Below are 27,516 nucleotides of genomic sequence, written 5' to 3'. Positions count from 1 at the left end.
ACATTTTCTGTTTCAATAGTTTTATTCCTTTTGCAGTCTTCACAATAAATACATGGGCAAGAAAAAAGCTTTACGCTAAGTAGCAAAAATAAAGTCACTAATGTAAACTGAGATATAAACAAATTTTATTCACATAGTAATGATACTGATGCAAAAATCACCTTTGAACAGTCACAGTCGACAAGCATTCACTGGTGTGAAACTGTTGATAAGGAAATATAATCAGTGTGTGCACTGGTTGGAGCAGGCTTGTGTATCTTGTATCTTCTCTGGGATGTTATTCCCGAGAATCCACTGCTATGCTTTTGACAACTCCTTTAAGCTCTGACAGGACCTGTGAAGACAGATGTTAATATTAATAACCGTGATACCGTCTACAAATACATTAACTTGTGTATTTTGTGATTTAAACAAACAGAACAGAGCTGTACATGAAACACAAAAACATTTGACCAAGGCAAGGCAATTTTATTTGTATAGCCCATTTTTACAAACAGTTTGTCTCAAAGGGCTTTACATAGCATCCTAACAACATCCTCTGGCCTTAAACCCTCACATAGACTGAGGAAAAACTCCCAAGAAAACACTTAACAGAAAAAAAAGGAGAAATCTCAGGGTGAGCAACAGAGGAGGGATCCCTCACCTAGGACGGACAGACGTGCAATAGATGTTGTATACAGACAAGAAAACAGTTTACAACGTGGAATATGGAAAAACTAAAAGCAAGGATACAGCAAATCCCGTGATGTTAACTGTACATGGTTTTGGAGTTGTTGGATTGTGTATTTGATGAGTTTGATGAGGGAAACCAAGAAATCCCATGAGCCTCTGTAGCGTAGCTCCGCCGTTAGCTTGCACCGACAATTAAAGGTAACGAACCTACTGCTATGACTATAGCGATTATGACAATGGGCCAATTTGCCAAAATGTTGAACTATCCCTTAAAAGTGTTTGTTTGTTCCACAGCAAATGAAAAATCTCTCTTTTCTTTGGCCACACTAATATATGGCTGCATGAGTGGCAAAGTCATTCTGCAGTTCACTACTCAGGTCCAAGAAGATGCATCCTTTTTAACTCGTCCCCTTTGTCAATCCTTTGGTTTTAGGAATTAAAATATCTTCCAGACTAATGACATACCCATGAGCCTTGAAAATGCTTTTAACCATCAGCTTATTAAGCATCATCGCTGCGAGCACGTCCGAGTGCTGAGATTAGAATTTAGCTCACAGCGGCTGTGGCTGAGCGCAGCATCAAAGAGCTGCTGGTGCGGCAGCGACCTCGTCCTCGTCCTCTTACTATTCTCTGTGCCCTCAAGACAAGAAGAGTGAACAAAGACCTTCACCACACAGATGGTTAAGTTTGGTCAAACCTCAGTTTCCATTCACATGAAGTCAACACAGCAATATTGTCACTATTGATATCTGTGTGTAAAACCAACGCAGCTGCTGAATCCCTTATATGGTATGTTTACATTTCTCAGGTTTGTCTTGGTGTGTGCAAATGCAACCTCAAAGACTTATCTGTGGCTGACATGCTTCAAAATAAGAGCCTAAACAGTATGAGACTTTCCCAAAGTGAAAATGAAACAAGCAGTGCATGTACATGTAGATGCTTTTGACACCCACTCTCTTCTTTTCTTGTTTTCTTGAATCACAATTTATCTCAATCCATTTACTTTTTTGATTCCTGTGTTAGGTCTTTCCTGTCTCGTGCTATGTCGTGTCTTTGTCTGCTTAATTGTTTGTCACTGGTATTGCACAATAAAAAATAAATAAATAAATAGGGCAATATGGGCAAACGCCACAACGACCACGTAATGGTGCAACCGAGGCGGCTACGTGAAGAAACAGCTGTGTTAATGTGGCCACAAAAAAAAAAAAAAGTGGGCCAGGGCTGGCTGGTTTACAGCCGCCCAACTCTGAAAGATTGAGGACTCAATAATATGGTGGTATGGTGGCAGCCCCCTATAATCAGAAGCTGTAGTGCATCCTGGGTTTGATTCCATCCAGTAAAAAAAAATATTTTGGTGGTCAATGCATTTTCCAATCATCATTGAATGATCACTGCTATATAGTGTTTGTTGTGTACAGTGTTTGTGTGATGTTTGGCCTCTTTTTGGTGGCAGTGCGTCACCGGTAAGGGATAACACTAAAACGACGCCGTTTAATAATCTGCCGCTGTCTTTCTTCACTGTACCTGCTTGATGACTGGACGTCTGTTTTTCCTGTCATGGAGGCAGTTCGAAGCCAAAGAGTAGACAGTCTCCACCTGGCTCAGCTCCCAGCCTCCTATCTTTTTGTCCACAAAGTCCTCCAGTGTCAGCTCCTCGTCCTCGTCATCTATATCATATACAAACTCCATCTGGGGGGAGGGAGGGAACATCGCATAGCAGGTGACTGAGGGCAGCAGTCAACTTTAAAAGCAGTAATTTGAGAAAAATGTTGTTAAGTTAGTTAGTTAAAGGGATAAATTCAACATTTTGGCAAATTGGCCCATTGCCATAATCTGTATAGTCTTATACTGTAGGTTCATTACCTTTAATTGTTGGTGCAAGGTATTTTTAGAATGGCGGAGCAGAGCCGCGAGCTGCTCAGAGCTACGCTATGGAGGCTCCCGACGGGGCCGCGCATCAGCGGTTTTCCATGAATTTACCTCTAAAACAACTCTGTCTCATAACGTTCCATTATTATCTCATAGTGTGGTGAATGTGCAGGTCACAACTTGTCCACCAGAGCATTTTGGAGTTGTTGGATTGTGTATTTGATGAGTTTGATAAGGGAAACCAAGAAATCCCAATAGCCTCCGTAGCGTAGCTCTGAGTAGCTAGCAGCTCTGCTCCACCATTCTAAAAACAGCTTGCACCGACAATTAAAGGTAACAAACCTACTCCTAAAACTACAGGGATTATGGCAATGGGCCAATTTGCCAAAATGTTGAACTATCCCTTTAAATTAAGATTATTAATTGTGTCTTTCTGAAGGTTCTTGATTTATCCATTTTGTATAGGCTATAGTCCAGTAAATGAATGTGTGTCTCACAGCAGTGGAAGTTGCCCAGCTTATCATCAGCACAGGTGAAGCATGGGTTCAAATCCATTTCAGTTGCTCTTTAATGACTACTAACTGATAGTGCTCCCTTACTAATTTAATGAAAAGCCTCTAATAAGATGTAATCGCAAACTGTTGCTTGATCGCCCCGCACGCTGAAAAGCCTCTTTTGTGCTGCTGCTTACCAAGAACTGTGGCTCCCGGTTTTCACAGGCTGGCGGGAGTCCAGACAATATTTCTAGCAACACCTGTAGATGACAGAGAGATGGGGTTAATCACACGGCTCCGGAAAAACCTTTATTACCTCGCCGTGTGCCAAGTGCCCTCCACAGACACCGCACTGTTTCCACAGCTGTACCAACAAGACGAATGAAGCTGCGCTGTGCTATACCGAAGGTCAGGCAGTTTTTATACTGTTGCTGATCCTATAAATCATTCAGCCCATGTCAAACAATGGATAGTATGTTCTGCATTTAAAGCTGCTACTACAGTACAGTGCAGCTGGGCCTTTCAACAGATTCCGTTTTTCTACTATAAAACGATGACAGATGATACATAACACACAGCTCTACTTTCACACATGGGAAGAAATGTATACTCTAATGTTTGTGTCCTGCGATTATGTGTGTGTCAGTAGTTTAGGAGGACTTTGCACTCTGCTGAGCTGTGTTTTAGATTTTACATTACTCTGGCAGTTTCTCCATACTGACCAGAGGGGGATAGTGAGATGTAGGGATGTACTTTGTCACAATACAGTACTTAAGTATTTTTTTTTGAGGATCTGTACTGTACTTAACTTGAGTTTTTCTTTTATTCAGAAGTTTTACTTTTACTCTACTACAATTAAAAGTTAAAAAAATATATACTTTTACTGCGTTATTTTGACGTTTGCCACCTCCTAACTCATTACAAATTAAAATAGAAATATAATGAATCATCAAAGGATTATCTGGAATGGTGTGTCCGAGAGGACGAGAAGAACAACATACGGTGCATTTGCGAAGATTAGAGGTAACGCAGTTAACGTTGATGAGGAAGACATGGAAGACGTTACCACAGGAGGCACTTTGTTGTGTTCTTAGGCAGACAGACACTTTATGTTCTCAGGCAGACACCAGACACTTTCCCTCACTCTACATGCTTACTCAGGTGTTTTTTTGTTTTTATCATACCACATCTATTTCATTCACCTGAAAGTGAAATAAAGTCATTTTCAGTTATGGTATTTGTACTTTTACTTAGTTTTTTTTTTCAAGTACTTTATGCACCTCTGATACTGACAATATATCCCTATCTGTGTGTGTGTGTCTGCGGAGAGCCTACCACTCCAAAGCTGAAGACGTCAGATTTTGGCGTGATCTCTCCTCTAAGGGCCTCCGGTGCCATGTATGCACGGGTACCCACAATCCTCTCTGTCATCATGGTTGTCGACGTCCGTTTGGCTGATGCTCTCGTCAGCCCAAAGTCTGAGATCTTTGCCACAAGTTTTTCATCTAGTAGGATATTTGCACTAATATGGAAAAAAACAAGCCATCATGAGTTTTTAACTAAATGAACTCATCACATTTAGCTGAATTTCCATATTGATCTTCTCATCTATCTCTCTGCAGCATAGTCAATGAGAGTGTTTGCCGACATGTCAAACCATTCCTTTAATAAATGATGATTTACAGGTCAGTAATAAATATGTACCTTTTGACATCTCTGTGGATGTGATGGTTGCTGTGCAGATACTCCAAGCCTTGCGCGGTCCCCTCAGCTATCAAGCATCTCTGTTGCCATGACAGCGGAGGGCTGCCGTCCTGAGAGGGCAAAAAAGCATACAAGTGAACCATCTGTGCGACAGCTGATGTAGTAAAAGACAGAAGCCGGCAGAGATGGTGCTCACCAGGCAAGCCAGGCGATCTAGCAGAGAACCATTGGCCATAAAGGCGTACACCAAACACGGGTGATTTCCATCACAGGAAAATCCGACCATGTCAACCAAGTTCTCATGTTTTAATCTGTGGAGCAAACAGATACGAAGCATTATCATAATGAACCAGCAGTAGGTTGGGTGTAAAGAAATAGTTCCACATTTTTGGTAAAAGTGCTTATTTGGTGTATTGTTTTATTGGTGGAGAGGTGTAGGCTACACTGAAGATGGTGGAGGCCATTCTGAACAACTCAGATCATCCACTTCATCCACATCTGGATGGACCAAGAAAACAGCGATGGTGGAAGGCACCTCTCTCACCGATGCAGTACGGAGAGATATAAAAGATCTTTGTACCTACAGCCATCAGGCTTTTTAAAGGGATAGTTCAACATTTTGGTCCATTGCCATAATCCCTATAGTTTTAGGAGTAGGGTCGTTACCTTTAATTGTCGGTGCAACGTGCAAGCTATTTTTCGAATGGTGGAGCAGAGCCGCAAGCTGCTCAGAGCTACGCTACGGAGGCTAATGGGATTTCTTGGTTTCCCTCATCATACTCATCAAATACACAATCCAACAACTCCAAAACGCTCTGGTGGACAGGTTGTGACCTGCACATTCACCATGCTATGAGATAATAACGTAACGTTACGAGACAGAGTTGTTTTAGAGGTAAATTCATGCAAAACTGCGGATTCACGTTCCTGTCGGGGGAAGTTTTTCGGCAAGCAGTCTCTGCATTTGCCTTGAAAACAACTCGACTTATTGTCTGTTACAGCACAACACCACAAAGTGTTTCCCAAAATGTTTAACTATTCCTTTAACACTTAGATTCCTCAGTGTCAATCCCATAATTCACCATCATAGCTGTCATCAGGACAAACCCCATCAACCACACAAAAAACAAAGTTTAAACAGGATTTGCATCAGACATGTACTTTATAAATAATAGCACTAATGAAAATAATTGGGTGTAAACATCCATTAAATCTGAGACAAGTGTATTTGATGTCTGCCTCTCTTTTCCCACAGCTATTAATTCTCTCCCTCTCTCAAATTCCATTACTGTGAGTAAGACGTCTGCTTCACAAACAGCTCGTCTCCTCTCCTCTAATGAAATGTCATGTTTATGAGGTGTCAGTGAGTCACATTAAATCAAACTGATTTAGCAGGATACGGACAAAGGATGGAACTTACACTTTCAGAGTTTGGATCTCTTGGTAGAACTGAACTTGCAGCTCATCTTGTGAAACGTCATCCATCTAGATGAGATCATATTTTTTGCAATTGTGATTTACAATATCTACAAAGGTTTGCGCCTTGGTATGAAAAAGAAATATTTTCACTCACTGGATTGAGCTTTTTCACTGCTACAGGTGTGTTGTTGAGGAGACCTTTGTAAACGGTGCCAAAGCCTCCCTCTCCAAGTCTGCTGCCGCCGTCGGACATGGGACGGTCATCAAAGTTACCGGTGATCTCCATCAGCTCATTGTACATGAAACTAGAGAAACCTGATGAGGGACACACACAAAACTGCCATGTTCACGTCTGTGATTAAAGGTCCAACTGCTGCCACCTGCTGGACAATTAAATTACTTTTTTCTTCCCCAAAAAACAGCCTGAGGAAATTAATTAAGGCATCAGAAGAGAAGATCAAACAGCTGCTCATAGTGAAGGAGTGCGGGTACATTCACTCAACTACTGAGGTATAATAATAAGATACTTTCATGTCATATTTTCATTTTATGTTGCGTTATAGTTCTACTTTAGTCAGCTAACACTTTACATTTGCTTTTTTGTTTGTTTGTTTAAATATAATTCATTATGATGGATTATACTAATCAACGGTATAATAAGTATTTCAAATGTGCTTCATCCCCACCTGCAATATTAACATGTAATTCAGATATTGATTATCTCAATCATCCTGTGAGCCACATATTACTGATAATACCTCTGTGTTGTAACTTCTGGGTTCAGGATGCTGGACTAAATGTGTAATTGTGTATTTTTACATGGTGGTATTGCCGCTTTCACCTCAGTAAATGATTTGAATGTTTCTTCCACCACGGCCTGTTTAAAGTAGTTTAACAGATGTTTCAACTGATAAAATGTGCAACTTTCAACAAAATGGGAATTTACATCTCAATAAAACACTTACAGATTGCTTAACATTTAAAGAATCTAAACTGAAGATAAGGTTCACAGCCATCTCCTTTACAGATCACATGTCAGCCTCTCTACAGGTTTATGTGTTGGTGTAGCCTGAAAAAAGTCATGTCAAAATGTGAATTAAAGGTGCAGCCACCTGTTTGTCCTGGTTCACTGCTCTCCTGTGGAGTCTGTGGCTGCAGAGTGGAGCTGACAGGAGGCGGCGGTGTCTCGCTCTCTCCCAGCAGCCGGGTAGGGAGCTCACTGTCTTTGACTACTACTGGACAGACGTGTGGCTGTGGCTCTGCCTGTGAGGGGGCCTCCTCCTCCACTGTGGTTGGTTGAAAAAGGACATGAGAATTATTGGATGTGGTCCACAAAACAAAGGCATGTTTTTATTGTTTATGTCAAGATTTTTAATATAACTAAAACCATACATTTTGTGAAAAGCTCAGAACAAGCATTTGTGTATCATTCTGTGCATAGCCTCTATAAACATTTCCTTTTTTCACCCGTTTTAGAACATGAATAGTATTTATTACACAGCGTTGACTTGAACACACATGTCTTCATTTGTATGTGGATCTCATATGGAAAGACCAATTTAATGACATGGAACAAAAGTAAAATAAAATAAACAAACACTGGTCTGGATACATATGATTGTTTTTCCACTGTAACTTTTTGACACTAGTGGTGGAGACATTCTAGCAACATCTTTGCTACTAACTGTGCCTTTCTGTTACAGTTTGTCACCTCATCACTCACAGTCGATGTGGAAAGTAGGTAGAAGCTAAATCTGTTGCAAAGCCCTTTTCTTCTTGGTAGGAAATTATTTTTGTGCATAGTCCTTAATCAATAATGTAATGAAACAAACTAATTTAATGACTGCAGTCTGGGCAGGTATATGTAGGCCTACTGCAAATCTTCTGACCAAAATAAAAGAAAAATTGGACATGATGTTTCAAGAATTGGATGATGCCATTGAATACAACATATTATTAAAGGTGGTTGTGAAAATCATACCAGGGAGCAGGACACTAGCTGCAGCCAGTAACTTGTGGCTTCTCAAAACGTCCACCAGTTCTCCCACTGTGCTGTTAGTGGTCCCCCAGTCATTCAGCAGCTCCACTGTGGGACTTCTCCCCTGTGCAACAAGGCCTTCAAATCTCCTGTGATAGATAGATAGATAGATAGATAGATAGATAGATAGATAGATAGATAGATAGATAGATAGATAGATAGATAGATAGATAGATAGATAGATAGATAGATAGATAGATAGATGTCATCAATGGTCAGAAATCAGTGAGTAGGTTAGATCTGATTCTGATTGATGATTGATGTCACCTGTTATAAAAACGTACCTCACATGATGCTGTGAGTACCTCAGCTCCCCACTCGGCTTCCGTATGGAGACAATAACGTCTTTCCACCTGTCCTGAGGGTCTAAAAAATCGGACAGCCTTCGACGTAAACTGAAACTGAGGTTACGAATGTAAGTAGCGGAAGTTACTGAGTTATTCATTGTACTAAAAACTTACAGTTCATCTGACACTTAGTATTCTAAATAGCGACATGTTCCGTAAGTTACAACTTACTGAGCCGTAAGTGACGGATGTGTAACGTTAGCTATTAGGCTATCCTCCACGGACTGCACCAATAAATGCAGAACGATAACAAAGATACTTCTCAAACACCAGTAGAATGTGTTTTTTCCGAAATTGCACAACTTCCCCAAACGTAACACAGCGTGTATGTCCCACTCACAGTCTCCTCCTACTACGCGGAAATGAAAATCACAGAGAGCAGAGAGGAAAAAGTCCAGTCTCTGCTGAGACAGACTTGGATACCGGATCATGTCTGTAAGTTGAACACGTAAATCTCTGTCTGTGTGGTTTCAGGCTTATTGTCAGAGACTGAGGAGCAGAGACACAAACGAACACACTGAGTCAGTTTGTTTACAAACTTTACAGTTTCATGATATTGCAGCGCCCTCTGGTGGGCAATAAAGAGACATCCCTCCTTAACTATTCCCCCATACATTAATGATAGTGATTTCTGGATCCATGGTTACCCTCCCTTGCATGCATGGTCGCTTAGCTCAACATCTTACCATAGGGCTGTGAATTAGCTGCAAGCTAATGCTGACAAATTTACAGTGATGATGATTTATGTTCACTGTCCCTAAATAAATGAATGAAAATGAAATAATATGTTAATTAACATGCATTGCATTGTTATTCTCACAGTGTTTTGGGGAATACAATAAACATTTCCAACATTTTATATATTATACTAAATTAGTGAGTCAATTTGAAAAATACGATTATCCATCTTTATTAGAACTAGAACATTTATTTATATATTTTATAGTCTTTTCTTTTTATCCCTTCTTGAATATTTATGTGACAGACACAAATAGATCCCTGTGGTATGTCTCTGCCCCACAGGGGCCCATGTGTTTTATGAAATATGAAATGGCTACAAATATTCTTTCTCTACTGTCTCAGTCCTAATATAAAGGCATAATATGCAGTTCCATCACACAGACAAGAGTATGTGAACACTGCAGCCATGTGTGGTCATATAAAAAACCATGGGCTTGCTGCTGTAACAGCCTCCAGTCTTCTTGGATGGCTTTTCAAAAGATGAACTTAGCCACAGGGATCGGCTCCCATTCATGCACTCATCATTTTCAATAACCACAAAGCAAAGGCTGGTCAGTTCATTTCCATTTTGCATCATCACTGACAGATGTCGAGTTCTTTGCATCAACAAAGTTGCATTGAGGGCAGTGTATGAATTCCAAACTCATAATTAACTATTTAATTTATTCTTCAAATGAAGTAAATAGTGGGTGGTAGCTACATATGATGCTGAAGGGAGCAAATAAGAATAGAGTGGCTATATTTTTGCATTTCTATGTCAAACCAAAAAGCAAGTATTGTGTTGAAGGACTGAATATCTACTTTGCAGCAGCAAATTGCAGCCTGGTTCTGAGCCTTTTTCAGATTATACTTACACTTAACCACCCCAACATTTCACTCTCTCACTCTCTTTCTGTTGGCAGTGCCTGATCTGTTTTTACCCCCCATGGATTTGGCTTCATGAGTAGCATTGCTGTCTGCAGAGGAGCAGGTAAAAATACTGAACATTTACTATACGCTGGCTGGGTGCAGGTCAGCTGGTTCAGCTAAACCACTGGCTAGGTTGGCACAGTACAACAAACATTAGATCGGTCTACAGCCGGTTCTCCTTTTACAAACTTTTAAGCTGCATGAAACAAACAACCTGATCAACACGAAAACCTCGTTAAACACCACGAGCAGAAGAAGTGAAGCATCTGCTCTTAAAAGGCAATTTTGGCAAATTCGCCTATTGCCATAAGCCCTATAGTCATAGGGGTAGGTTCATTACCTTTAATTATCTCGTGGACAATTTGTGACCTGCTCATTCACCACAGTATGAAATAATCATGTAACATTAGATTAAGAGTTGTTTTCGAGGCAAGTGCATACTACAGACTACACTCCAGACAGAGCTGCTGGGCGGAGTGATTTCAAAAGCGCAAGTAGTTCAGAGTATTTGCTTCATGTGTTGTAATGTTACATAAGTATACATGATTATCTCATAGCGTGGTGAAAGTGCAGGTCACAACTTGTCCACGAGAGCGTTTTGGAGTTGTTGAATTGTGTATTTGATGAGTTTGATGAGGGACAGTGGACCTGTACCATTCACCTCCATTGTGTTTGTGTTTGCTGAGAAGCTTGCGTCTCTGCCCCGCAGATCTCATGCACCGCTAATTTAAGGTAATGAACCTACCCCTATGATTATAAGGATTATGGCAATAGGCACATTAGCCAAAATGTTGAAGTATCCCTTTAAGATCTCAGAGTGTCATTTGTTTTCTATACGAGCAATATTTGATCTGTTTATGGTGTGTTAGTTTCTCTTTTGTCTGTGTTTGTTGTGATCAGTTCCATGTGGACTGGAGCGCTCTGCTGTCATGTGGGATGGGCGGGGTGATAATTTGTGAGCCGTGCGTGCGTGCGTATGTATGTCAGGAATACGATACTTTAAGCCAAGCATAAGAAAACATTTGATTTTGAGGGGAGTCGCAACTAAAATCAAACACTGAAACCAAACACACTCATGCAACAAAACAGGACTGCAACAGCTGCTGTGGCTGTATCTGAATCTACACATAGTGGGAACAGAATTTCACTATTTTATTAAAAACTATTGAAAACTTTTAATAATATTGGTATGCATGATTGTTTTGGGAAGTTTTGTGGGAACACAGACCCAAAGCATGTGGGCTCTACTAATGCAGGAGCAAATGACATCACCCATATCACATGCAACACAATCCTCTCATGTCAGATTAGATCTTAATAAGTCCTGATGATGACAGGCTAGTTTTATATGATTTTTCACAGCTGAGCATTATTTCACCTTATGCCCATGAAAGCAACACACATGATATGATCCAAGCCAAGAGTCACACACACCCCTGTTTGCTATGTTTCTGGGCTTGGTTGATGACAGCGAGCGCAATACTTTTCATAATAAAAGCTTGTTTGTAATGCTCTAGTGAGTCATAAACTAGAGGATTTGTTTTTTTGCTTTAATAGACTATTTTATATCTTAGTGCATGCACATGGTCTGAAGTACATGGAAAAGAGACCCGCCGCATGTGTAAACAAACTGTAATTAAGTTATTTTGTATGAAACAGCATAATGAGAGCCATTACTGCACTTGTGGTGGCCTGGAGTGTGTATTCCCTATGATGTTTCATACCAGCTCTCACAAACACATAATACTAAATTTATAAGCTCAGTGGTTACTTGTCAGTGGTTGTTTGTCATAAATGTGTGTATGTGTGTGTGTATGTACATGAGAATGGGGGTGTGGAATAATTTATGTAATTGTAGTGTGTGAATTGTGTGTGTGTGTTTTTTTTTGAGACTCCATGAGAATAATGAAAATAATAAGCTTTATTTATACAGCACCTTTTCAAACACATGATGATTTACAAGACAAGGTTAAACTGATAATAACAAAGGAAACATATTTATAACTGTTTAAATGTTCTACAGATATGAGAGAAAATTAGGTAATGATTGTGTGTGTATGTGTGTAGCTACTTGCTGGAGAGTATGTAATGTCAAGTTATTGCTCGGTGCCTGAGTGACCATCAAAGGGGCTCCACATTTGGCTGGGACCTGCAAACACAAGCTGGGGAGGGAGTGTGTGTATGTGTGTGTGTGTGCGTGTGTGTCACTGCATCTGCTGGTGTGGGATAGTTCTCACACCTGTGCATCTTTTGAAGTGCTTAATCATCTCCTGCATGCCTCCTGTAACCTCAGTGGCAGGATCCCGACACCTCACACACAGTTCACACGCAGACATGGCGAGCAAGGCCAGACTCTGCCGCGCTCACCATGCGCTGTGGTGAGGTGTTGGCGGAAGAGGAGGGAGGGAGCAGAGAGTCTGTGTTGAGCAGAGTGTAGAAAAAGAGCAAGAGTCAGAAAGATGAGGGAGCGAAGCAGAAAAGTGAAAAAAGGATAAGCAAAGGGAGAAGAAAGGGCACACAGTGACGACAAGAGAGGAGGAGAGGAGGAAGGCAAGGGGATTGGGGAGCAAAGGAGGGACAAAAGTTGCAAAGGAGAGCAGTAAGGGAAGGCCCCCCTGCTGTTTGGGAACAAGGGCAGAGACGGGAGAAGTGCCAGAGTGGTTTAAATCACCAGGGAGAAGCTCTGCAGGTGGAGGAAGTGATGATGTCCAGGAAACCTCCATTATTATTATTATTTTTTAATTAACCTTTATTTAAAGGGATAGTTCAACATTTTGGCAAGCCTACTCCTAAAACTATAGGGATTATGGCAATGGGCCAATTTGCCAAAATGTTGGACTCTCCCTTTAACCAGGTCGGTCGCGTTGAGATATAAAGACCTCTTTTCCAAGGGAAGCCTGGCCAAGACAGCAGCATAGGAAGGTTGCAACAATTAAGAACACACAGAAACTCACACAACAACACAAATAAAATACATGCAAGATAAAAGCAACAGGACTAAGACTCCGGATTTACATTAAAACAAGAACAAGTTCGATATGTAGCAGCTCCAATGTCTCTCACATGGGTTATCAAAATTGCAAGGTTGATGAGCTCCTTTAACTTTAAAGTTTTCTGCAGTGTGTTCCAAGCAGCAGGTGCAGCGTACAAATTCAGAATGAACTTTGGGCGTGTTTAAGCAAAAGTCGTTGGAACGCAAGCAGCACTTGCTTTGGGTTTCAGAGATGTAATTGCATAAATAGTGGGGAAGCAAACCAAGGTAGCTTTATAAATAAAGAGACGATCACTCAACTCGAGCATATACTGTAAGGTGCAGTGGTGAGTGAGGGCCCGTGGCGAACCTTAAGCCCCCGTGACACTTTATATGTAAAAGGTCACCCGTAATCAAGTACATGGTGAACAGGGACAAATGAGAGGAGAGACTGTAGCTGGTGAGATGGGAAAAGATGTTCGCCCCAGGCTGGACCTCTCATTTGTTATCATTACAGTCCTGTGACAAAGCTAAGCCTGTATTTCTGGCAATCTTTGAAAAACTCTGGCCATTTAACAAGTGGTGACTCCATTGATTACACAACCGTGCACATTTTGTGCAACACCAGAAAAATAGAAATGTGTTATTATGCATTCATATCCAATATGATGAAAATAATCATCAATATAAATGTATAATTCAATATATAATGTTGTAGTATTGATACAAATCAAACTAAATATATTTATAGAAAGCCTAGTATTAAAGTCTAGTATTCTCTCTATTTTGTGCATTCAGCCTCCCAGACTGAATATGATGTACACTCACAATATAAAGGAAAAGCAAAAACATCCTCTCTTGCGTTTCTGCTGCAGGTGCAGCCAACTCAACCGTCAGATTCCCACTCGGAAGTCAATACCACGGAGGCCGTGTGTACAGTCGCTGCCATTAATTAGCAGTCTTGTCGTGCAGTGTAACACTTCACCCAGCTCATCAGAGGTCTCGCATGTTGGAATTCAAATGAGCCAAATGAATGGGAGGACCCGCTTGGTGAAACAGAGGGGAGCAACAGGGGGTATGGGCACAGCATCAGGGTCCAATAGAAGGGCTTCAATGTATGTCTGTATGCCCACTGCCTGTCCACACAAGGCTTTAGCAGTGTGCCACCGATGGACATTGAGAGTTTACCGCAGGGTGTCTCCTCTCAAGCTGGAACACGGTCGTGCAAGTTTAATGTCGATTTTAGAGGAACCCCCCACCGGGACTGCACAACATTTCCTTTGCTTTTGTATTGAAATGTGTTCTACTGCACAATTTCAGACCACTTATGTCTGCATTGAAGAGCCCTACCACACCGCAGCTTGGTTTAATAATGATAATTTTCCCTCAAGTGGGAATCCATGAGGGCAGTGCAGTTACCTGTGTAACACATAGAGGGCAGTAGTGGCCTGCAACTAGTCATGTTTGACTAATGTGGTCAGTCTTAACAGATGTTCACACATGCAGAAACCTATGCAAAGATATGGATCAAACTTACAACCTCATAAAATATGATCCTATAAAACAAATAATTATGAGCAGAGTTTACATCTGACGAGGGCTCATATATTATGAGGCTATGTGACTCCAGTCAACTAATAATTAAAAGCAAGGAAATACATTTTTGTTTAAAGACACTAACTTGTGCACGCAGGCTCTAATTGCTTCCTTATTTCTTTTCTGAGGGATGTAAGCACATCCAGGAAAATATCTCTAGCAGCTGTTTGCTTGTTCCGTCTTTTCCCTGAGCGGATGAAGCACACACACAGACACACACACACATTTACTCACTCACTCACACACACCCGCAGCTCATCATCACTCTACTTCTGAGGAATGATCTGGCGGCATCTTGAGTGGCAGCTCGCTGTTGCGTTGCACTCGAGTGGTCACCGACACTGCCTGATTGCAGGAGGTTGCCCTCTCATATTTCCTCAAAAATCTCTGGCCACGGTCCCAAAATCATCTGTCCAGCCGAGCGCACCAGCATGAGAAAAAAACAGAGGCAGCCTCCCCTGTCCCCCTGGCATCTCCACTGCTTCAAGGCTACTTGTTACCCAGGTGTATTCTGGGATATCTGGCAAAAAGCCATGCAAGAGTCATGCAAAGCCAAGCATGCAAACATCTGAATTTAACCCAGCAAGACACATGGACACAAGTTTTATACTATTTTAATGTAAATGTGCCTTAATTCATTTGTATTTGTATTTATTTATTTGCACCATAAGAAAAGACAATTACAAAAAACAGAAATGAAACAAGAATAGTAAGTGTGGGAGCTTATAGAGCTTATAAAAAGCACCTCCCCAAGAAACATACAAAAATAAATCAACATCAATCATTCATTCATTCATTTATTCATTCATTCATTCATTCATTCATTGAGAGTGTAGTATTTAATGTTGATGCAAGCAAAATTTAAATGATGAATTTGAAAGTTACTCTCTTCACTTTTAATGATGTGTGTGTGTGAAAAAGGTCTGGTACCAAAACCATAATATGTCGTATATTCAGCTTTTTCGGGTAGTCACCAATTTGTGTTGTGCATAATTTTCTGTGGTTACAGTCTGGATCATCTAGATTTGTTTAATTGTTACATATAGCGATGGAAATTCAGTAGACAGTAGGTCTGAAGGTTTGGAAACAATCCTCTCCAGTTTTTCCATGTCAACAAGGCTCTACTATCATCAGGGGCTTGTGTTAAAGGGATACTTCACCCAAAATCGATAATTCACAAATGTTCTACTCACTGCCATGCCAAGAGTTATCAAAACGCTTTTGGAGTTCCAGGGGGGGTCCGGCTGGAAACTGATTTTCATATAATGGCGGTGGATAGTGCTCACTGTTGAATTGTGCAAAACACACACTGTGAGACATCCAGATACCTCCATACTGCTCGTCCGTACCCAAGTGTCCTGAAGCCCTGACATGAAAAAGTTGTTCGGAAAAAAATAATTTGATCTATGTTTTTATCCTTGTTGTAGCAGTGGCTCCCATTGGCTGCGCAAGATGCACGAGATTTGCTGCGGAGCTGTCATTATATGAAAATCCATTGCCAGCCGGACCCCCCCTGGAACTCCAAAAGCGTTTTGATGACTCCGAAAGTTCTCCAAACCCTTCCTTGGCATGACGGTGAGTAGATGATTGGTGAATTATTGATTTTTCCCTTAAAGCAGAAGTAAGTGATATATTTGTGTTAATATAAGTCTTAAATAGTTGTATCTTCCGACAGCAATCACTTACATAGAGTGTTTGGTCTGAAACACGGGTCTGTCAGTCACTCTGCTCTGCTCTGAGCCGAGGAGAAAACATTTATCGTATCCTACAGTTTTTATCCAATGAGGAGAGAGAACGGCATGCAGGGCTGTGTGTGCAGCCAAGGGACGCCGTAAATGTGGCGACGTAGGGACGAGGACTGTTATGGTGCGTTCAAGGAAACTCGTATTTTTCCGACCGTGAAGTCGTACCAGTTCGATCTGGTACGAGTTCACCGGTCGGAAGTTACGAGTGGCCGTTATAGTGACTTTCACCGGTAAAACAGGTCGGAGAAACACGAGTGGGTTGCCTGGAACGCTACAAAGTCGTAAGTTGTGACTTGAAGCTGTAATTTACGATTTCAAAAGCCTGCCTGGAACGCAGCATTAGCGAAAACGACCGGACCACTTACTTCTGCTTTAAGTATCCCTTTAAAGTGGTTAGCATTAGCTTCTTGATTCTTGACCATTTCTGTTGTTATATGTTAAAAGAGGTTCCATCAACTCTCCTTTTCTTAAAGTTGAGATAAATATCTTTGGATTATGTCCAACCTCTCAGCTCTTCTATCTTGCTTCAGACAGTCATTAGCTGCCAAAAAGGAAGTTATAATGAGCAATTTCAAACCACTTTACTTACAGTACTAAACATTAATTTGAGTTCAGATTTCTGCGGTTTCCACCCATCATACATTGTGGAGTTTCTGCTACAAACTTGTATCTGTTTTATAATAAGAGCTGCCACTTTGTATTGTATGTACACAATGCCTCACTTCCCTGTGGTCACAGCTCTAGAGTGCACAGTGGCTCTTGCTGAGCCTATAACCTCCCATTGTTTGGATCCAGATTTCTACGGGGGATCCTTTTGTGTGGGCTCGCCAAGATATAACTGGGGCGTAATTCATGGGAATGGGGGGCTGCTTCAGGTCAATAGTGACTCTGAATGCTGAAAAGGCCTTCTGATCTTCTTGAAGGAAATCATTGATGGTAGGTAACCCCTGCCACTGATGCTTTGCTCCACTAAGGGCAGAAGTGAAAGGAGCCAGCGTGGCCCTTTGACATCCCAGCAGGGACCCTGTAATCCAACGCTCGTCAGTGCTAATCCATAGCTTCACAGCCACAAAGAGACCAGCAACACATGTGCTACAATTGGGAACATTCTCTTGATATTAACCAACAAGTAGCAACATCAATAGGCAGATGAGTGGAAGAAAAACATAGGCTTGGTCATGAATTCATCTCTCAATTCTGAAAGCTAAAATTATAGGTCATCGCTTTGACAGTGATGGACTCTTATTGGTTGCTCATGGCCAGCGAAGAGTCAAGGGTCAAGTCTCTGACATCTGAGTTGGTCTCCTTTCAGTCTTGCTTGTGCCATGGAAGTTTCCGAGAGGAATGCCAAAACACTCGGGAGGAACTTTCTTTGAGTTGTTTAAAGATGTGAAGGGGGTTTTAACTGCAGGTGGGCCGGGACACTAATCTGCCAAGGTCTTTACATACAAAAGCAGATTTTTTAATGGTTTACAAATTCCTAATTTGTTTAAGGTTTTCTGATCTCTCTCTTTTGGAGGTTTTTTCCCTCGTATTGTCATTCTGTAATACTCTTTTAAAAATACCTGTCTTTAGTTGGATAAATAACCCAAGGCGGATTAGAGTCGTTGCTCCGATCTCTCACAATAAGCTTCTCTGAAACTTCAAAGCAGGTCTAGACCTCAGCTTTGAGGTCTTGAGAGTCTGCTCGGCTCAAAAAATGACAAAAGACTGCCTCAGGTGGTTTATTCTTCAAACTATAAAACAATTCTTCAACGTATTTGTTCTTCACTTTTTCTTGAGGACCTGTTAGGACATGCTGATGGATGAGGTTATCGACCACACGCTGTAACATACACATACATTGTAACTTTTTGTCAAGGGCTGCCTGTGTGCTCTTTGGTGGCTGAAATAACATCTACTGTAACACAACTACAGTGTGGAATACATTAGTCTTTTGGGTTTATTCTTAATGCTTACATTAGTGGTGGTGATAGAATAACCATGTATACTCCCTTTCAATTACATTCTCTGTTGAAACTTGTTGAACCCACTGTGATTAAATAAAAGTTGAACAGAAGGAAATGTAATCATCATAGTCAGCGCTCCTCAGCAGCCCTGGATCGCGTTCTCTTTGTGGTCAAGCCATAAATCTCATAATTGCTGCTCCTCATCTTAAACACTGAGTTTCTATTCATTGCAGATTGTGAGTGTGATTCATCCCTCCTAATGTCCAAAACCAAACCCTTTTTGTGTTGAGCATTCATCAGACTCTGAGTTAACGCCCGGCACGCTCTTCTAAAGCACACCTAAAGTGCTGAGTCATCCTAATCCCACGGATTTATCCTTTTATCCATAGTGAAAACTGTTGGTGGCGATGTTTAGTGGACTATAAATAAGACCAGCTGAAGACCACCAGAATGGTGGCGGCTGTGGATGATATGGAGGATTGAGCACATCCGTCTTAGACTTAGTCTATGGATTAAACAGCATAACAATGGTGGACAGTATGACCATGTGTGTGAGAGGTACGGAAATAAATGGTCTTTTATAATGATCACATTATGAATAGTATAACTGCTCTATGACCTGACAAAGGTTACTAAAGGTGAGAAAGGTCAGACTTTTTATGTCAAAAACGGACAGATTTCTTGACAGAGAATTCCGGACATTTTTGACCCCTAAATCGTTTTCCTGATGGTCACCCAGTGTTGGGGGGAGCAAAAAACGTGACCAAAATTAACTAAAATTTGCTCCCCCCAACACTGGGTGACCATCAGGAAAATGATTTAGGGGTCAAACATGACCGGAATTCTCCTTTAACCTCTTTTACCAGGACTTTTCCTTTACATCTATTGATACTGTTGAAATATAGATGCCAACCTGAATTAGGATTCAGTATATATTAACAACTGACAATAAGGCACTAAAATCAGGCATTACTTTATTTAGTACGCTACACAGCTGTAGGTCTAGGTCATGACTTATCTCTTACCTAAACTGCAATGCTAACCCTGTGACACCCTTGCACATGATCCACAGTGCAGAAGCCTGTCTAGTCTTCTACTTGTCTGGTCACTCGCTGCTTATCAACCCACAATGGCTCTGGCCGCTCTGAATCAAATGCAGTGGTTTAGGCTTAGGCTCGTTCTTGGCCACTGTGCTCCTCCAAGGATGTTGTCTGGTGTTCCAGTCCAGGCCACAGTTCATCCTTCTTTATCATAAGGATATTTTGAACACTCTTCTATCCTAAGAGCACTTTTCTTGTCATTCACAATAGTCATGTGTCAGATTACACGATCCTAGTGCTGTGAAGTCTTGCCGTGTCTTGGTCGGGAGAGTGACCACACTACAAATTTCCCCCCGACCAGTCATTGTGTGTGGTTGTCACGACCACGCGTGAGTTCAGAGGTTGTCGGTCAGGAGGAACAAGCGGTTCATGTCGTCGAACATGTTGTACAGTATGTCACACTGGGCGAAAGTTGTAGAACAAAATTTTGACATGCCAGTCTTTCTGTTTCGTGGTCATGAGGAGTCCCAGACACCAGTTTGCTGAAAAATCACTGTAAATACACACGTTTGTCAGTCTTACCCTCAATGACAGTGAACATTTGTCTGCAATGTGTCTGTCGGGCCAAAATCGTTGAATTTGTGTAGTGTAACCAGGGCTAAACATGCCCAACCAGCTCTAATAGGCACTCTTCTGTTCTTGATCTTTGAACTTACATGAAATAGACGTAGTGCATACACCAACTCTCCTACTGTGCTGAAGCTTTAGTGATGTCCTTCACTTGAAAGCAGCTTTAAAATTCTCTGCCAAACTAGTAAAGGTAATGTAATGTGACTACTGTTCCCCCTAAATCACATACTGCATGGTCCTTTTGCAGCACCTACAACTGTGCTGAGCCTGTGATGAGTTCTGTCTGTATGTTAAACCTCCCAGTGTGAGATTTTGGAGTTTTTCAATAGGGAGCGAGTCACTCATGCTTCACCTTTTACACCTTTTGGAAAAACCTGTCACGTAAAGAAAGGCTTGTGGATGTTCAGAACAGGGGCCCCATTTCCGAGTACTTAGCTGTCATGTAAATCTGAGGGTGTCATCATGAACCAAAAACACACACTGTTGTCTGAAGCTCTGCTTGTATTCGTCCCACTACAATTTCTACTGTAGGGCATGGAAATTAACCGGAAAATAAATACATCTACAATTATAGATTAAAGGACAAAAAAAATAACAAACTTCCTTAAAATTCGGCTTTCTGTATTGTGGCTGTCTAACATAGCAACGAGTGTTGTTTAAATTATCAGTGTGAATCCTTTTAACTTCAATCACCATCTTTGGGGATGTGGAGATGATTGCTACACGGTGTAATTGAAGAGTAGATCAAAAGCCGAGACAGAAGTGCCCGCTGAATATGAGTGTCAGACCGAGTCCATGGAGAGAGCTGCATGTACAGAGCTGCATGTACAGACTGTAGCACTGTTGGGAAAACTGAGTCCCACAGATTATAGGCCTGACATTATCATTACAGCGGCTGTTGGGTGAGAAGCAAACTGTGCCCAGAGTCAACTCTAACAAGACTGTACTGATGATAATGAAGCAAAGACATTACAACTTTAAGTAGTTTACATTAATCTTTTGTTGTACTTAATGCAATTATCAATACAAAAAGTTTGAAATTAAGATGTCTTAATTTTGATTTTTATACAATTTGATGAGTGCACTGCTGCATGAGTGGATGTATGTCTATGGATGCATTGGTTGTGTTATAGTGTGGAGTTAAGCACTCGTTTGCAGACATTGTTTCAACACTGCCATTCACAAAAATTCCTAAGTATAGGTGAACTAAGGTTATGGCCAGTCATTTCCATTCCATTCCTGACAGATCACCTTGAATGTTTGTGCAGCAGGTCCCACTACACCACACCACCGGCTGCCCCACACCCATCAAAACAGACACGCATGTACACACACCACACACACTCGCATACATCCCAGATCCTTGAATTCACCGCACCACACCCGTCTGTCATTGATAGAGTACCGATGCTATCAGATACATGCCGCCAGGTCTGAAGGAGGCTGGATAACACTGTTTGCTCTCTGTAATGCAATGGTCACTACTTTTAAGGCTAGAAGAGGAGCAAGAGGGGGAGGGAGGGAGAGTGAGATTGGGCTCCAGATAAGTCAATGTTTCAAGCAGTCCCCCTTGGACAACCAGGACAAATTACTGTTTGCTAAACTCTGTCCCACTATATACATGGTAACTGGGGCAGATTTATCACTAAAAATGCTGAGCAATCTTTTATTTCCAGGCAGAGGAGGACCAATATATGGGCTTCTCATTTCCAAGCTCATGGTCGTGAGTTTTGTAGGGAATTAGCTGCAACTAACAGATCAGCTGTACCTTGCATACATAACATCAACTCAGTCACTTGTCAACTGAATCTAAATGGCTGTAAAAAAAATCAAAGCTAAATCAATGACAGTATCTTAAAGGGTGGTTCAACATTTTGGCAAATTGGCCCATTGCCATAACCCCTATAGTCTTATAGCAGTAGGTTCGTTACCTTTAATTGTCGGTGCAAGCTATTTTTAGAACGGTGGAGCAGAGCCGCAAGCTGCTCAGAGCTACGCTATGGAGGCTAATGGGATTTCTTGGTTTCTCTCATCAAACTCATCAAATACATAATCAACAACTCCAAAACGCTTGGACAAGTTGTGACCTGCACATTCACCATGCTATGAGATAATAACAGAACCTTACAAGACGGAGTTGTTTTCGAGGTAAATTCATGCAAAACCAATGGGCCAATTTGCCAAAAATGTTGAACTATCCCTTTAAAGGCCAGAGGTGGAAGGTAGAAGTCACCATCCAGCAGTGATGATAATTGATCTAGAAGACATGGAGATAAAGAGATAACACTGCAGTGTATCTAGTTTGTCCTTGTATTAGGACAGTGCTGGAAAATGTGTAATAAGACTTTGTTCTATATTCTCTGTTTGGATGCTTAACGTACAATAAAAACAGCATTAACTTTATGCTGTGGAAAGTACTTTGAGATGGCATTTTGACAACAGATTTAGCAAGAGCTGCATGGTGTTATTCTCCAAAATGCGAATAACAAAAGGGCAGAGCTGCCTTACTTTATACAGTAGCAGTATCATTCTGTATTGACTCCAACAAATGACTTTTTCTGACCTAGGGTTGTTTCATTAAATAATGCTTTGTTAGCTGATGATTTGCACTTTTAGCCTAACATTGCATTCACAGACCATTGTCAGTAGCAAACACATGAATGAGACAATCTATATCTAAGGGGAGTCGCTTATTCTAGCTCATGCAAATATTCAATCGGATATAATGTGATGCTGTTGCAGGAAATGTGTATCTCTCCAGGATCTACACAGGATACAGCAACAGACTTGCACTATAAATCTGATTGATCACTAAACCTGAGAATGTTTACTGGCAGTTATAAAGCTATACAATCTCCATAAAGACAAAGCACAAGTCCTTAGGGATAAGGAAGACAAAATGAGGTGTTTCAGACAGATGCCAAAGTTAACTGACGGTGAGAGAGACACTCACCGGGCCCTTTATGGTTCATATATCTTAAGTGTGATGGAAGGAGGGGGTTAGCACGTTTGCTTACTGCATGTTTCAGTGGGTGGGATGGAGGGGAATGAGTTTGAGTGCTGCTTGGTATGTAAGGAACAACGTCTCTGGGTAAGAGAGCAGTGATCTCTGAAGAGGTGTCATTACCTCTAATGTCCTCTCAGACTGTGAGCACTGGGTCAAAGGGCAGGAAGTGCACTTTGTCTCCCTCTGTGCCAGACTGTGCTGATCTAATGCTGTAGGAGATGAAAGATATACATAAGTGACTGGAAGTTACAGCAACATTTACAGTAGCATCACATTGAACAACAACTTTTTTGAACATTCAGTGCCAATGTTTTTTGTTTAATTATTATTTAAATTAATATTTATTTCTACTATGTCTATGTAGCCTTACTACTGGACAGGTATTAATTGGTTAAAGTTAAAGGGACATTGTGTAACTTCTCCTGTTATCTATTCACGAAAATATATGTTTTTCATTAATCAGTAATCACCCCCATCAACAAACTGTGTTCCGGTAAGCTCTGAATTTGCCGTTCATATCATTCGGAGCGGGTAAGCTCGGTGCTGGCTGCCATGTCGTGTCGCCATGTTTTTACGTTCAGCGTTCAGCGTGACGGTAGGAAACCACGGAAACTCACCGGAGACACCGGAGCTGTCGGCTCAGGTCCAGGTGGCGTCTGTGAAAAGTCACCGCGGTAACGCAGTGAGGAGGAATGGAGCGTTACACTGATGCATTAACGTGCAGTCGGGCAGACAGCCGTTGGTAACAAACCAGATGTCATTTTAGTCACAGAAGTCGAGAGAAAGCCGGTAAAACGTAGGTCAGGTAAACAATACGACATCGCCATGACAACATATTGTCACGTGTATTGTTTTGCCTCGTGCTGACGGACCACTTGTTTACAAGTTTGTTTATGCTGTTACGTGCAGTGGCTGTCGTCCGTCTGCCATCTGACCAATTTCACGTGAATGCAGCATGAAAAATACAATTGAGTTGCTTGCGATATACAACCGCAACGCTAGATGGAAGTAATTCCTACACAATGTACCTTTAAAGGGAACTAAAACACTGAAAGTTCTGATATGGAAAAAAAACAATATATTTGGCTCATCTCTACCCACCACTTACAGTATGTACATTGTGCACTGCAGGATCATCCAAAATTCAGCTAATTCATAAATGCAAAACCAAACACAAAGCAGATAAGAGGAGAGTATTCACACAATTTGCAGTGTTTGCTTTTCCTAACTTGCATGTATGCAGTCTGTGCATCTGCAGTGTTCAAACCTAGAGTTTGCTTTAATAGAATTTGTATTTGTCTCCACCTGCATTTGAGAAAAAGACCAGTGCCTTCCAAGCCATGATTACATGTTACATTTAGCTGTAACATTTCTAATTAGAGAACACACAGACAGACACAGGATGTGGAACATGTTGAGTCACAGTTTGTTTGGTGTCAGGAACATCTCATGACTACTTATTCATTCACTTGAAATAAATGGACTTACTTGCTGTGACTTTACTTTAAGAATGAAGTGTTAAAACAGTTCATCAACTATGGCATTGTACTTTTTTCTGTGTACTGAAATCCTTGTGCCCTGATGCTGACCCTGCAGGGAGCCTTCAGTGATCTACTGCACTGCACCAACATGCATTTTTCCATTGTTCCATGTGTTATTACATCCATGATGTAATGTGAGTGAGCTGCGCCCTGCCTGAGGCTACAGTGGGACTTCTGCTGTTGGTGGAATAGTTTGCAATCTCCTGTTTTGTTTGTTTTACCTCACATTGGATGGAATTCCCCTCTTATCTAAATCCAATAATTACTTAAACCTGGATGTCAAAACACTTTCCATTATTATCAGAGCCCCCTTTTCCCCGTTTCCTTTGATGCCAGTTGTTACTGTGAAGGAACACAGTCCCTAGGTCTTTTTTAGCTCAACGCAGTTGTCAGGATGCATAATCACAACGGTTAAGTCTGTCCCAGCCAGGGTACAGAACGGCTGTGTGTCTGACCTCAGGGGATACTGCTGACTTGTCAGGATCAAGACGACACTATATCTAAATTTCCTTTACAGCCTGTTGCAGGGAAAAAAGGGTATTTCATATAATAATAGTGAGATCAAGGTGCAGAAGATGTTTTCTTACTGAAGACCGGGACTTTAAAAAAGTTTAAGTGACATACAGCGTAACATAAGAGAGAGAGAGAACGCTGTTTTGAATCTTTTTTCAGTAAAATAATGAAATTTGTAGTGGAATAACAGCACTGCTTAAATGTCATTGGATATTGGGTAGGACAATAAGTCACTGACTGTGTACTGCTTACACATAGGGCTGAAGTAATGTGATTTACAAATGGGACACTTACAGATTTGAAAAGGGAGGTAGCCTACTACCAAGACTCCACCGGTAAATGGATTTTGACCAAATTTGAGGTATAATCCTCCTCTTTTCACCGGGGCAGAGATGCTTTGTTGAAGTTTTGGGTGTGTGGCTGGTTTGAGCTGCTGCTGATTGTGTCTCAACCTGTTGGCTGTTTATTTCCACTGAACACGTCCTGGTGCATATTCTGTGTTACTTAACCGATGTGCCTTTGCATTCTTTCGTCCCCTTAGTAACATTGTTGATGGAGGTGGGGGCTGAAATGGGGGGTCATCAGTGTTTGGGGGTAATTAAAAGTGGGTTTAAGTGTGGCTAAAAGCACAGATGAATACTCAAAGCGAAAGGTTAAAGGGCATCAGTGGCTCTGCTCTGATGGCTTTGCAGGATTCCACAAGTTCTGCTGCCAGAAACCTTTCTGTGGGTGAAACGACAGCTCAATTTGAAATAGGATGGGCATTTTGGATTTTTGTTGAAGTCAATTACACAGTCTTATATAATTAAAAGTCATCTATGAATATCATGTATTAAACCTCTTTGGTTTGCCTTCATGGCAAACTGTGATATCTAAGAGATGATAAAGAATTATTGAAAGCAGGTTATTTTCAGGATATCTGTTGCTAAACATTGTACTCACCATCAACCACTGAGATCTGGGACTTTGGGGCCATAACAAGGTCAAGTAAGGCAGGAAAAGGAGCAGTCAGAGGATAGGGTTGTTTAGAAGACACGAGTTTAGTTAGTCTAGTTACTCAGACATAACTATTAGAAGTAGGCAATGATAACATTGAGTCCGGTAGTCAGACTGTAGACGGCAGTGGATGTTTATAATGAATAGTTGAGTCATTCCTTCATTTTCTCTTATTGTTTGTCAATTTGTGTCTGACCCCATTGGACTTGTTAGAATGTTGACCCAAATAAAAACAGAAGAAATAATCTAAGTTTAATTTTATGAAACTCTTTTATTCGTTCTCATTCAAAGGTTAAATATCCACTTACTGAATATAATGCTCAGAGTTGATGTATTTCCAACCCAGAGGTTGGCATCACCTTGGTCAGCTTGACAAGAAGCCAATGAGCTTTTTACATTGGCTCCAAAACTATGACATTCACAGGTTTTGTTTTGCGAAATAATCTTTACAAATTCACACCTTTTTATGATTTTGAATTTCAAACTACTCCATGTTTGTAGGACTTCACCACTTCTAAACTTTCAACTTGTAGTTTATAGCTCTTACCTCTGTGTGTGTGAAGACAATGAGACTTTCAAAGCAGACTATGTGGTAGATTAGTTAACATGTTCTGCATGATGATATTTAACATCCTTGCCATCCTCTGTACATGATTTAGCCATTTGTTAACAACCATTTACATCAGTAAATATCCCATTGATGATTTTCATAGAATTAAAGGTGAAAATGTCAATTAACAGTGAAAAGTGTTATGTTAAACACAGACCTTTATTTAAGCCACACAACCAAAACCAAAAACCAAAACCTGACAGCTTAAAATCCTAACTAATATCCTGTTTTTATACCTGCAGCACTCAATGGTAGGGTGCTGCAGTGCAGTTCTTAACATCTCTAAAGTTGGACCTGATGGGGATGTGGGAAAGAAGAGAAAAAGGAGAGGGACACTGTGCTATATTATCTCCTTCAGGGCTTACCCTGCATGTCTCCAGCCATTTGCCCAGTAAATAGCTTCACTAAAGTCATTACCCTCTTAATTGAACCAGTTCAACATGTTTTCCCAAAGTCTTAAGTAGTTTATGATTCAGAGACACAAACACGAACACTAAGGACTGTCGTTTCCTCCGGGCCTCAGGGCAGCAGGCCTGCATACCACATGAGGAAGCAGGAAGACACCTGTGTCACATTTCCCGTGATCCCTGTTTGCAGCAGACACCAACGCTCCTGCTCTGATGTCCAAACTGTGGTCAGCTTATTGTTTCCTGGAGGTCCAGGCTCACATGATGAAAGCACAATGGCCGTTTTCCTTTTCTTACCTCTCCAAAAGACACCACAGG

The 27,516-nt window shown here is 41.2% G+C and overlaps 2 protein-coding genes across 3 annotated transcripts in view; one reads left to right on the top strand and one right to left on the bottom strand.

The window, feature by feature from the left end:
- Positions 1–38: 38 nt before the first annotated feature.
- Positions 39–8,855, bottom strand: irak4 (interleukin-1 receptor-associated kinase 4). Of its 2 annotated transcripts, none has more exons than XM_083972826.1 (11): positions 8,481–8,855; positions 8,140–8,285; positions 7,271–7,444; positions 6,313–6,473; positions 6,160–6,224; positions 4,936–5,050; positions 4,740–4,849; positions 4,371–4,557; positions 3,233–3,295; positions 2,197–2,361; positions 39–334 (listed from the first exon to the last, which is right to left on the bottom strand). In XM_083972826.1, exons 1-11 carry the CDS (start codon positions 8,639–8,641, stop codon positions 278–280), a joined length of 1,404 nt encoding a protein of 467 aa, XP_083828952.1. In that variant the 5' UTR covers positions 8,642–8,855; the 3' UTR covers positions 39–277. The 2 variants fall into 2 exon arrangements, with proteins under 2 accessions (XP_083828952.1, XP_083828953.1); XM_083972827.1 differs by having other exon boundaries at positions 8,486–8,585.
- Positions 8,856–8,900: 45 nt separating this feature from the next.
- Positions 8,901–27,516, top strand: part of LOC310987720 (A disintegrin and metalloproteinase with thrombospondin motifs 20) — a 140,016-nt gene continuing 121,400 nt past the window's right edge. The window contains exons 1-3 of the mRNA XM_083974119.1: positions 8,901–8,978; positions 10,187–10,254; positions 16,188–16,335. Coding sequence (XP_083830245.1) covers positions 16,245–16,335 — 91 coding nt within the window. The 5' untranslated portion in view covers positions 8,901–8,978; positions 10,187–10,254; positions 16,188–16,244. The remainder of the gene's footprint in view (positions 8,979–10,186; positions 10,255–16,187; positions 16,336–27,516) is intronic.

Source organism: Trachurus trachurus (assembly GCF_905171665.1).
Source record: "Trachurus trachurus genome assembly, chromosome: 6".
Classification (NCBI taxonomy): Eukaryota; Metazoa; Chordata; class Actinopteri; order Carangiformes; family Carangidae; genus Trachurus; species Trachurus trachurus.
The sequence above is the reverse complement of the archived record's forward strand: the minus strand, read 5'-3'. Positions and strand labels throughout refer to the sequence as shown.

Bases quoted from the DNA above. Each gene is read 5' to 3' on its own strand.
- irak4 (XM_083972826.1), bottom strand. From the start codon at position 8,641: ATGAATAACTCAGTAACTTCCGCTACTTACATTCGTAACCTCAGTTTC. The intron at 4,850-4,935 runs GTGAGCACCATC...TTGCCCTCTCAG, and splicing joins TAGATCGCCTGGCTTGCCTG to GACGGCAGCCCTCCGCTGTC. The intron at 335-2,196 runs GTACAGTGAAGA...CTGTCTTCACAG, and splicing joins GACGTCCAGTCATCAAGCAG to GTCCTGTCAGAGCTTAAAGG.